General features: G+C 39.9%; 1 protein-coding gene across 2 annotated transcripts in view; it reads left to right on the top strand.

Annotated features, from left to right (window-relative positions):
- The window catches only part of cbl (Cbl proto-oncogene, E3 ubiquitin protein ligase), a 197,167-nt gene that overhangs the window by 145,499 nt on the left and 38,597 nt on the right, over positions 1 to 13,071 (top strand). For both annotated transcript variants that reach the window (XM_069894666.1, XM_069894665.1), the window contains exon 6: positions 9,474 to 9,595. In XM_069894666.1, coding sequence (XP_069750767.1) covers positions 9,474 to 9,595 — 122 coding nt within the window. The remainder of the gene's footprint in view (positions 1 to 9,473; positions 9,596 to 13,071) is intronic.

The following is a 13,071-nucleotide window of genomic DNA, read 5'->3' as shown; positions in this document are numbered from 1 at the left end:
GTCCAACACTATTTTAAAAACAATTGAAAACTATGGAGATTAGCACTTCGTTGAGTCATTCAAAGCAGAAACTTTTCCACTAAAAATGACACCCTAAAACCAGGGGTCATTTTATACACCAACTATAAAATATGAACCTTAATATCCTGTGGTTTAGTGTCCCCCATGGCAATGGAGAACAGCATAAAACACTCTCATAACTTATATGGTCCTTCTGCAGTCCTATCAATTTCTGCTGAAATTTGTTTGGAAAGTTGGATTAAGAGTAATGTTATATTAAAACAACAAAGATGTATTATAAACCTCAACAAATAACAGCACAGCAAACAAAGCTAACAGTCGCCATTTGCAATAACTGATGAACAGTAAGGAATCAGCCAGGCTGCTAGGGTGTGTTCTGTTTACACTGCCTCATCAATATAATATTATACATAAGTAAATCAATTTCAAGTAAAACACAAAAATCTGCACACTCCGTGGTTGAAATAAAAACACAAAGCTGGAGACACTCAACAGTTCAAACAGTAAAGGTAAAAAGGTAAAAATACGTAACTGAAGTTTTGGGCTTGAGCCCTTCATCAAGGAATGGAAAATGCTGGTAGGCATCTGAACAAAACAGTGGGGAAGAGATGGTTGCAAAGGGAGGATGTGATAGGTGGAGAAGGGAGGGAGGGGACAGCAGCGATGAGGAGGAGGATCTAGGTGAAGGGAGAGGTAGGTGGAAGAGGAGAGCAGGTTAGCAGAAAATGAAAAAAGTCAACGTTAATGTGATTTGATTGGAGAGTGCCCAGATGGAAAGTCAGGTGTTGTTCCTCCAATTTGCAGGTGAGACAGTACATAAGGCCATGAGAGACATAGGAATGTGGCACTGAACTGAAAGGTTGGCTACTGGGAGATCTATCACTGGTGTGGATGGCGCGAAGGTGCTCAGTGAAATGATCTCCCAATCTCCAATGTAGAGAAAGCCACAAATGAGCACCAGATGCAGTAAATCAGTCCTGCGGATACATAAGTGAAATGTTGTTTCACTTGAAAGGCCTGTTTGGGACCCCGGACCGTGGTGAGGATGGAGGTGTGGGCGCAAGTATGGAACTTGCTGCGACCACAGAGAAAGCTGAGGAGGAAATTGGTGGGGAGGGATGAGTGCTCGAGGGAGTCACGTAAGGAGTGGTCCTGATGGAAAGCAGAGAGGAGAGGAGAGAAAGATGTGTCTGGTTCTCAATTTCAAGTAAATGGTAGAATTATACCCAACAGCGTGTTTGTATACCCAACACACTGATGCCTAAGTGATGTCACTAGTTGTATTATATCCAACTGGGAACGTTAGACATATTATGGAAGGTAATTGAAATTATTTTGCCATTACTTGAAATAAATTGGCTAAATTTTAAATAACTAAGACTGTATAGCTTAGTAGTGTGTTTAACAGCATCACTCCACTGGTCAGAGGAATACTTGGTAAAGGATTATTAGAGCAGTAAGCTCTCAGTGGTATGTTCCAGACTTGAGATAGTCTTATACAGCGAGTATACCCACATTTTAAGTGGAAATATTGGGGACTGTATTCTACACCCAGTTGCCTTATATGGTATTTATCTACCAGCACTTGGTCTTTAATCTTTGCCTTGAATATTTAAGTTTTGATATGAAAATGTGAAAGTACCTGCCTTCAAAGATTCTTAAAGTTGATAGCACAGGAAGGTAAGGTGCAAGAAAAGCAGGAAACCTGCAGGCCTTGCAGCATCCATTGGAGGCAAAGAAGGTTCGGGCCTAAGACTTCTTTAAGGTATTGAAGAAGGGCTCAGGTCCGAAACCTTTGTTGTAAATCTTTGGCTCCTATGGACGCTGCAAGCCCTCCTGAGTTTCTCACACACTTTTGTGTTTTTACAGTATACGTCATTAGCAGGGGCATAAAAAATAAGAAAGTTGTGGTACAATTTTTTTAAATTGCTGATTGGGCTGCAGATAGAGTACTGTGTCCTATTCGGTGCATCATACTGTAGGAAGAAAACAATTGCAATGGAGAGGGCGCTGAGAAGGTTCACCTAAATGTTGAGTGGGTTGGATGAGGACTGAGTTTTTTTTCACTGAGCAGAGGCTTTCATGGAGTGTAAAAGAATTATAGAGGAGCATGGGTAAATAGTGGAAAACTTTTCAGATTTATTGCCAGAGTACTGTACATGCATGACATCACGTAAAACCCTGAGATTCTCTTTTCTGTGGGCAAGGCAAAATTGCCATTTATTAGTAGGGCAAAAAAAAATATACACAGCATATACATGAAAAAAAACCATAAACAGATAGCAAATGTAAACAAAGTAACACTGCAATACAGAGAAAATCTGAGGGTATTAGTTTAAGGTAAAAAAAATAAGCCCACAAAAGGTGTGTCTTCCACATTCCAACCTTCAACGACATAAGTTTCCACACCAGAGCCCATCTAAATTTATTGCTTATTCTAAACCAATGCCCTCCAGTTTTAATCACCTTTGCTATGAGGAAAGCCTTGGGAAGGGCACCAAAGAAAGTTGGAACAATGACTGCTCCACATAGCTGATAAATAAGCAGGCATACCTGTAAAGAGGTAAGTGACTGTGGCTGCACCTTTTATTTGCAGAAAGTGGAAGGAATCAAGAGAAGTTGTTGATGGGAAGAACAAGTTCTTCCAAGTAAATGAGTGTGTTGATGAAGGCGAACTAGACAAATGTTTGTTGCAAAAAGTAGAGGGCCCCAAGACCTTCCTGATGGAGATGTATAGACCAGGAATATTCCTGATAGGAGGCACCTGTGGCCAGGGAATTGTGAGAGGAATTGCAAGAGGTGTGTCAGAAAGGACTGGAAAGGAGGAGGAGACTGGATGGAGTTGAGTTATGAAGAATTGAGTTCAATGGGGCAAGAGCAGGCACAAACAATGTCTTCCAGGACAGTCCTGTCCCAGTGGGATAAACCTATCTTGAATCCAGTACATGGCCCCTAAACCTCCTCCTTGTTACTTCCGTGCTTTCACCCATGAACATCTGATTCCATTTTACTCTTGCTAGTTCCTGCCTCATCCTTTTGTAATTAGCCCTTCCCCAGTTAAGCACTTTGCTATTTTGTCTGTTTTTATCCTTTTCCATTGCTATGCTGAAGCTAAGGGTCACAAAAATGCTCCCCCACTGAGAGATCCACCACCTGACTAGATTCATTATCCAGAACAAGATCTAGTATGGCCTCTCCTCTCATTGGCCAGTCCACATACTGTGTCAGGAATCCATTTTGAAAATACCTGACAAATTCAGCTCCATCTATCCCTCTTGCATTCAGGAGTTGCCAGTCAATATTAGGGAAGTTGAAATCACCTATAATTATAATCCTGTATTTTCTTCACCATTCCAAAATCTGACATCTTATCTTCTCCTTGGTGTCCCAAGGCCTATTTAGGGGCCTTTAGTCTGCACCCAGTACAGTGATAGCTTCCTTCCTATTTCTGACTTCCACCCACACCAATTCAGTGGACAATCCCTCTGCAGCATCCTCCCTTTCTATAGCCATGATGCTATCAACGACCAGTGCAGGTACATAATTCTTTATCCAAAACACTTGGGACCAGACACTTTTTGGAATTTGGAATTTTTTGGATAATAGATTAATAGTAACAGCAGTACATTAATTAATTGCACTGATTTCAGATTCACGCAAAACAAAGATGCCAATTAGAAGGTATTGTGGTTGAGGGGGGTGTTGCAGTGGCCATCCGAGCTCCTGACGCCTCACCAGCGAACCCTCGCCCCAGCAGTCTGTCAGCTATTAGCTCTCAACACCCCGGCTGCCTGCCCACTGGAGCTCCCGGCGCCCGCCCATCCAAACTGCCAGCTGCGGATCCTCGCTCCAGCTGCCCACCCATCCAAACTCCAGACTGAATCCTCTCCTCAACCTACCGCCAATTGAGCTCCCAACAAGGGGTGTTTGCGGCAATTCTGGATTGGGGGGGTGGTGTCCAGGCGCCAGGCTGTCAACAACGAATCGGGCATTTGTATATGGCAAAATGGTGGTGCTAGACGGTTTTCCTGATGGCACCTATAAAGTAAGGATTCCTTCGGTTCCACTAATTACTGACACGGAATATTCAAGCGTGGATCGCGTTGGGTCATGTTTGACACCAAAAGTGAGCTTTGGTGTGCAGACAATGTCCATGGGGTAAAATGTTCGGTTTTCAGAATTTTGGATAAAAGATTACATACCTGTATTGCTAATCATAATGAAGAAAGATTCCCAAGTGGCTAACCAACAGAACAGCAACACTTTTCAGGAGGCAAGTGTGGATGTTTCAATGATTACTGTTCACGGAAGACTTCAGGAACAGAAATATCTAGGTGCAATCACTAGTTAGCACAGAAAGAACCTGGCCAAATTACAGTTTGTCAAGAATGATTTAAAAGAGACTGCAGAATTCTGGAAAAAGGTTTTATGGACAGATAAGACCAAGGTTAACCTGTATCAGAGTAATGGCAGGAGCAGAGTGGTGGCGTAAAGTAACTGCCCAAGATCCAAAGCATACCACCTCTCTGTGAAACTTGGTGGTGGTGTTATGGCCTGAGCATGTATGGCTGCCAAAGGTACTGGTGTACCTAATGGATGATTTAACTGCTGATGGCAGTAGCAAAATTAATTCTGAGGTGTAGAGAAGCATCTTATCTCCTCAAGTTCAAACAAATGCAGCCAAACTCATTGGATGGCACTTTGTCCTACAGCAAGGTAACGATCCCAAACATACTGCTAAAGCAACAAGGAGTTTTTCAAAGCTAAAAAACAGAAAATTCTTGAATGGCCAAGCCAGTCACACAATATAAATCCAATTGAGCATTCCTTCCATAAGCAGAAGAGAAAACAAGACCCTAAAGCAAAGCAAGAGCTGAATATAAGTGCAGTAGAGGCCTGACAAAACATCACCAGAGAAGATACTCAGCACCTGATGATGTCTATGAATCACAGAGTTCATGCAAGGGATATGCAAAAAGTACTAAACATGTCTAATATACATGCCATTGCTATGTCCCAAACATTGTTTCCCTGAAATGAGAGGACTATGTATAAAAAGTGCTGCAATTTCCACATGGTGAAACCAAAATGCACACAAATACCCTTGAATAAAATCTGGAATGTGCACTTTAAAACTGTGGAGCACAGGGGCAAATAAAGGAAAAAGATGTCTTTGTTCAAACATTATGGAGGGCACAGTATGTAACCCAGTTCCATCTGGATGCCATCTCTTGTCTTTGCTCTTTGATGCTTGGGCCTTTTTGTTGTTCAATTTGAAAATTTGCATCAGCTAAAATTCATGAAGTTGAGAAACCAAAATTTTTCTTTGCATGAAGTACTTACTGGTCATTTATCATTGCACCTGCCAGTGGAAAGGCGTGCAGTTGTAGTGGACAGATGCAAAGATGTAGCATAAAATCAATAATACTTGCATTTCAGCTATTAGCAAATGCTTTGTGCATCTATCTTCTGTTGACTGCTATTTTGCAAAACTACAGGACCAGATCATCAGGTGTTCTGCCCTGGAGGTTTTATTCCAATGCAAAAATAATTTTAAAAAAAGTTAAATACCTGGGCAGAAAAATACCTGAAGCATTTTGGAACTGGAAAAGATTTTATTTAGTTTTGACTCCATTTTGGCAGTGAAGGATCTTGTTGCTATACATCTCCATCAGTGAAGGATCTTGTTGCTTAGAAACTTAACTCTGGGATATAATTACTGAATTTACCAAGTATATCAACAGTTTTTAGGGAATTGTCACTTCACATATTTAGAGAAAATTAATTTTTATGGAGTATCACAAAGCAAATAATGTATAAAAAGCAATTAATCTGATATACAGTGCCCCTCATAATGTTTGGGACAAAGACACTTTGTTCCTTTATTTGCCCCTGTGCTTCACAGTTTTAAATTTGTAATCAAACAATTTACATGTAATTAAAGTGCACATTCCAGATTTTGGTCAAACCAAAATGTATACAAATAATCTTGAATAAAATCTGGAATGTGCACTTTAATTACATGTGAATTGTTTGATTACAAATTTAAAACTGAAGCACAGGGGCAAATAAAGGAACAAAGTGTCTTTGTCCCAAACATTATGGAGGGGTCTGATTTACAAAATCTGCATTTTACTGTGCTTTTCGCAACATTTCAATGACTCAGTTCTTTGAAATTGAGTCATTTGCACTATATTTTACTCAATGTAGTTAAAATTTGCAAATGGGATCCAAATACTTTTTGTGGTACTTAGGCAGTATCTTCGGATGAAGAAATAGTTTTGATATTAATAAAGAGAAGCTAGAGGGACTCTGGTCAGATATTCATGAAAAGTTGGATATAATTTTACTTTAACAACTTGATCAAAATAGTTTCTCTAATCTAAATAATTTTAAGTTGATGAAGAGACAAAAGTGAAAATGGTAAGAGTAGGTAAATTTTAATAGCTTTATTGATAATATTGCAATGATGGGTCTTTATAAAACCTTGTATGTTTAAATGATAAAAGAAAGACAAAAAATTTTGTCTTATTTCCATGGCGTATGTCATAGTTATAAAATGGTGTGAATTAAAGACAAACATCTACATTTTGTGTTCATGAACATGTAACATGAGATTAAATCAGGTTCGGTGAGTTTAGATAACCGAGTCCAGACACAGGCTAAATAAACAAAGGATAATCTTTATTGCACACAAGGGGAAATTGTAACAGGGAAGACACAAAACAACACTTCATACTAAAACATCATAAGCATTCACATCGGATGCAGCGATCTCCGATACCAGTGACCACCAACACTCTCTTACCTTATTACACGTGCAGTTTTATAAAGCAGGGTCTTCAACACGCACTCCTTGTTCCCTGTACCAGTGGGGTACGGCTCAATGCTATATATTCCCACACAATTCTTCGATCCTTTTCTTAAGTGTATTGCACACCTTACCAGCAACTCCTCTAGTGATGTCCACAGATTGCGACCTGGCGAAGAGCAGAGTTCATAGTCAGGACCAAAGAGCAAAGAGAATGGACTGCTGCATGTGGTAGACTCTTAAAGAAATCTAGTTTAGTTGGATCTGCATGTATCCAACATAAAATCTAGAGGGAGAACAAGAAATTGGAACAACTGTTGGTATTACATGTTCAACACATGAAATTTGGCCCAACTTCTGTGGGCATCAAGTATATCGCAATTTCTTTAGCCCACCTAAATATACCAGTAATTCTTGTCTTCATTAAAATGTTTTAAATACAAGTACATCTTGGTTTGAAGTTATTTAATTTTTCATTCCTGCAGAAAACTTGGCAGTGAAAGAGTAATTAAGTTCCTTGGTATGTTTCAGGATATTCCTGAATTAGGTTTGGACAGTCTTTTTTTTTTTACAATATAATCAATGGAGTAATTAATTATCTTTTTAGCAGATCCTTTTTGATTCCATTTTTGTTTGTAAACCTTTTGTTGGTGACACTAGCTGCAGTTGAATTTGCTAATAGAATTTTTGATATTTAACTTCTGAGTTTAGAATTTTGTTCTTGTATTCAGATTGCCTTGAGACATTTGAAAGTTGCGTCAATTCAACACGTTAATGCAATGCAACTTATTATTTTGTTATTTAGTCCTGATTCCTCCTTTCTCTCTTGATCTTGTGTCATTGCAGTTGTGGTTCGACAGTTCCTTGGAAATAAACTTGGTCAGCCATCTGGAGGCACCAGGGCTGAAGGAGCATTATTTTTCTTGTTTCATTTTTGTCTGTAGCTTGTCTTGCATCATCTATGCTTTGAAGGCAATATCACTAACCCGACAATAGTTGGATGTGGAAAATGTTGCCTCTAAACAAATCTACGGTATTTGGAGGTGAGGCAGCACTCAGTGGTGATGTGCAGGCCTTGATAGATTTAGAACAAAGGCTGGAAAATTAGTCAGTTGTCACTAAAGTACCTGAAACTGATCCAAAGCGATATATGCGGAGTGCTAATATTGTTATGTACTCATTAATGTTAGTCATTTCAACCATCTTTTAATAGAATTGTAAGAATATATGTAATTTTTTTTCTTCATTTTTATACAGTCCTGTTTTATATGTGCATTGGAGTAGAGCTAGACAAAATTAGATTAAAGAGGGTTAACAGGAAGAGGAAATGTTGACTAATTTTAACACAAAATCTGGTAAATATGGGAATGTATGCTTTACAGTTTGAACAGACCACAAAAATTCACTTAATTTTTTTTAGAAATGCTGGTTCTATCTTGTCCATTAATTAATTAAACTTGTCCAGCTCAGATATTTTAGCAGTAAATGGAGTTGTGTCGCCTGTAAATTAACTGTTTAGAAGCATTACACAATCACTTTTTGAACATAATTCGCTAAGGCAGTAGATGGGTTGATCCTATGTTAAGGCTAAATCAAAAAGGTTATTATTACAATGATATCTTATTAATAAACAATTGTGTATAAATTTATGTGGTTAATATTGTGCAGTGCCAACATTCACCAACTTGACCAGAATTGAAACCGTTCCTCTTTATTACTTTTGTTTGTAAATATTTGGAAATTGTACTACAGGTAACTTTTTTTTAATCCTTTTGATTTGCACCTTTTGAAACATCAGTTAAAAATCAATAAATAGCAAGAACATTCATGTTGGAAGCGTAGGAAGTTAAAAATTCTCTTAACTGACTGCAGATATCCTGCTTTAAATTAGTTTTGACACTCTCAATTTGTTTCCTCAGTGGCTGAAGATCCATAGAATAATTCTCACAGCTTGGTACAGGAACAGAGTGTGTGGGAATTGTACTGTCATATTACACCAATGTGTTGGTCTGATGAATAGCTTAGATTTATAATTGATGCCATTTAAAGAAAATTGAAATTCTAAAACTTTTAGAAATTTAGAAGAATCTGTTCCTAGAAGTCTTCATATCCAGTCTAATTCTTTTCTTTCTGCAATTTTGCTTTTGTGATTTAAAAAAAAAATTTTTTTGCAGAATATTTAACTCTGTAAAGAATTTCAATATCATTATATAGTTTAGAAAGAGAAAATTTAAAGAATGGCACATGAAAATAAAATGCTCAAAATAATAAGCAGATCAGTTACTACCTGAGGAAAGCGAAACAAAGCTACCATTCCAGCTTGAAGAACCTTTTTCAAAAACTTGAAAAGAGATAAAAAGCAAATTAATTTTTTAAGTTTGTGGAAAGGGAGGGGAAGGGTTGGGAAAATGGAAGAGACTGGAGTTGCATGGTGAAGCAACTGGTTTGCTCTCTTTCCTAGTTCTGTCAAAGGATATTTCAATTGAAATGGTAATCCAGATTCTCCTTCCACAGATTCTTCCCTAGTGGAATCATAGCATTTTGTATTTATATTTCAGATATCCAACATTTATAATTTATTTTTATTTTCAACTGCTGTACATTTGCTAGATTTATCCTACCATATATTTCTGTTTCTTAGCCATGGTCATCACTGCTCAGGAACTGGAACTCGTTAGCTGTTACTCATCCAGGATACATGGCGTTCTTGACTTATGATGAGGTAAAAGCAAGACTCCAGAAGTTCATCCACAAACCTGGGAGGTGAGGAAATTACACCTTCAGCCTCCTGTATGCTAGTCAGAGAGTCCATTTGTTCTTCCAACTGAACTATAGTTCAAAAGAAGTAGCAGGGAGGTAGTCATGCTGCAGGTTCAGCTGGATGACCAACAGAAGGTTGTTACTTTTCCCATTTCTAACAAGTATATCATTTTGGATACTGTTGAGAAGTGATGGCCTCTTAGGGGAAGTGGCACCACACTGGGTCTGTTGTGGACCAGGGAAGGCTCAGCAAATGATTGTGATGTGAATCTCCATACCCAGAAGCACAGCTAATTGTTTTTGTGGCTTCAAGCAAGATTCCTGGATAGTGTATTACCTCCCTGCTAGAATCAAAGATGTCTCTGAATGGTGCAAAACATTCTGAAAGAAGAGGTACACACAGCCAGAGGTCATGGACATAGTGGTATTAATGACAAATAGAGAGAAAAATGGGATGAATGTAGGGTCTTGGATAGATGATTGCAATATCTGAAATCTTGTGCCACATGCAGTTAGAGGGTCATTAGCTATTTGGATATTTTGTGTAAGGATCTCCTTTGGGACAGATGACTTGTATAAGAGGCCTGAATTGCAACTGAACTGGAGAGGGACAATATCCTTGTGGTGAGGTTTGTTAGTGCTACTCTGGAGGGTTTAAACTAGTGTGGCAGGGGATTGGGATCAAAGAACTCGTACATCAAATGAGCCAGTTGAAGTAAATACAGAGGACATGAGGTAAGTAAGATCTGGTGGGTTAATCATTAAAGGTAAGGCGGATGAACTCAAGAGCATGGAATTGTGATGCATCTATTACAAAATGGTTAAGGATAGGGATGGGTAAGACTGGCAGTTCTTGGGTACTGAAGCTTCTGGCATGACAGGAATGAAACATCACTCTAAAAGTGAGGGCTATGTAGCAGAGCACTCATCGAGTGAGCGGATCATCGGAGTGAGCTGACCCAGAGTGAAAAGGCTTTGACTCGAGGAGCTTCTGCAAATTGGGACTGAGGTGGTGGTGCAGCAGTTGAAGTAAGAAAAGACCTCTCTATTCAAGAAACAAAAAGGATTCAGTTGGTAGGCACAAGTAAAGGCAGATTTTCTGTATCATATTTTTCCTCTAGTCATAGACAGTGGGAATGGCAGCCAAGGAAAGAGAATGCTCCTCTTGCAGAATGTGGGTCATCAGGGAAGCCAGCAGGATCCCTGATGACTTCCTATGCAAGAAGTGCATCCAGCTGCAGCTCCTGACAAATCAAGTTTTGGAATTGGAAGACTCTGGAGGCAGAGAGATGATCAACAAGAGTTACAGGGTTGCTATCACACCTAGGAGGCAGGAGGAGGGTAGATGGGAGACAGTTAGTAGAGGGAAAGGGAACAGGCAGGCTGTGCAGGGCAGCCCTGTGGCCATTCCCCTCAATGTCAAGTATACCATTTTGGATACTGTTGGGGGGGAATGACCTACCAGGGACAAGCCACAGTGATCAGGTCTCTGGCAGAGTCCAGCCCTGTGTCTAAGAAAGGAAGGAAGGAGAAGAGGCAAGCTGTAGTGATAGGGAATTCCATAGTTAGGGGGACAGATAAGAGGTTCTGTGGAAGGGATCGAGAATCTCAGATGATATGTTGCCTCCCTGGTGGCAGTATCCGAGATATCTCACATCACATCAAGTTCATGGCATTCCCAGGAGGGAGGTTGAGCAGCCAGATGTTGTGGTCCATGTAGGGACCAATGACGTGGGTAGGAAAAGTGAGAAGATCCTGCAGGGAGCGTTCAGGGAATTGGGCGCTAGGTTGAAGGACAGAAACTCCAGGGCTGTGATCTCAAGATTGCTACCCATACTGCGTGCTAGTGAGGTTACAAATAGGAGGATTATGCAGCTTTACATGTGGCTAAAGACATGGTGCAGAAAGAAGGGCTTCAGGTTTCTGGATCATTGGGCTCTCTTCCAGGGAAGGTTGGACATGTTCCATTGGGACAGTTTGCATCTGTACTGGAGGGGGACTAATATCCTTGTAGGAAGGTTTGCTAGTGTTGCTCTGGGGAGTTTAAATTAGATTTGCAGGGGGATGGGAACCAGAGTGCCAGAGCAGATAGAGGAGTGGAGGAAGGAAAAGAGGATATGAAAATTGCATGTAATGTTAGAAATCACGAATTGTATGTACATGGTGGAAATGTTCTCAGGTGCATCTATTTCAATGCAATGAGTAATGTAGGAAAGGCCGATGAGCTTAGGGCTTGGATTGGCATGTGGAGTTATGACATTACAGCCATTAGTGAAATTTGATCGCCAGAAGGGCAGGACTGGCAGCTCAATATTCCATACTTCCGGTGCTTCAAACACAAAATAACAGGGGGATGAAAGGGGGAGGAGTTGCATTGCTCGTCAGGAAAAATATCACAGCTGTGCTCAGGCAGGACAGACCAGAAGGCTTGTCTATATGGGTGAAACTGAGGAAAGGGAACAGTATGACCACACTCATGAAGTTGTATTATAGACTGTCCAATAGTCAACGAGAATTGGAGGAGCAAATCTATAGAGAGATAGACAACCGCAGGAAATATGAGGCTGTGATAGTAGGAGATTTTAACTTTCCACACATTGACTGGGACTTGACACTGTAAAAAGGCTGGGTGGCTTGGAGTTTGTCAAATGTGTTCAGTAAAGTTTTCTAAATCAATAGAGGTACCAACTAGAGAGAGTGAAAGACTGGATCTTCTATTAGGGAATGAGACAGGACAGGAGACAGAAGTGTGTGTAGGGGAACCTTTTGGGTCCAGTGATCATAATGCCATTAGTTTCAAGTTAATTATGGAGAAGGATAGGTCTTGGCCTTGAGTTGAGATTCTAAATTGGAGAAAGACCAATTTTGAGAAAGTGAAAAAGGATCAAGCATGTGTGGATTGGGATAAGTTATTTTTGGGTACAGATGTGTGAGGTAAGTGGAAGATCTTCACAGGTGAAATTAAGAGAGTACAGAATTTGTATCTTCCTGTCAGGATTCAAGGCAAAGTTAGCAGGCATAGGGAACCTTGATTTTCGAGGGACAATGGGGATGCAGGTCAGGAGAAGAGAGAGGTGTAAAGCAGGTGTTGGTAACACAGAGCAAATGAAGTACTTAAGGAGTATAACAAAATGCAAGAAAAATCTCAAGAAAGAAAACAGGAAGGCCAAAAGAAAATTCGAGGTTGATTTGGCTGACAGTGTGAAGGAAATTTCTAAGGGTTTCTACAGGTATATTAAGAGCAAAAAGATAGTAAGGGACAAAATTGGCCCCTTGAAGATCAGAGGTCGGCTATATATGAGCCAAAAGAGATGAGGGAGGTCTTAAATGTGTTTTTTTTTCCAGCAGTATTCACTCAGGAAATTGCCACAGTGGAGGGAAGTAAGGAAAACAAGCAATGAGGTCATGGAACCTAAACAGCAGTGGTTCTCAAACTTTTTTTTTTCACTCACACACCACTTTAGTAATCCCTATGGCAT

This window comes from Narcine bancroftii, chromosome 8, assembly GCF_036971445.1.
Source record: "Narcine bancroftii isolate sNarBan1 chromosome 8, sNarBan1.hap1, whole genome shotgun sequence".
In the NCBI taxonomy this organism is placed as follows: domain Eukaryota; kingdom Metazoa; phylum Chordata; class Chondrichthyes; order Torpediniformes; family Narcinidae; genus Narcine; species Narcine bancroftii.
The sequence above is the reverse complement of the archived record's forward strand: the minus strand, read 5'-3'. Positions and strand labels throughout refer to the sequence as shown.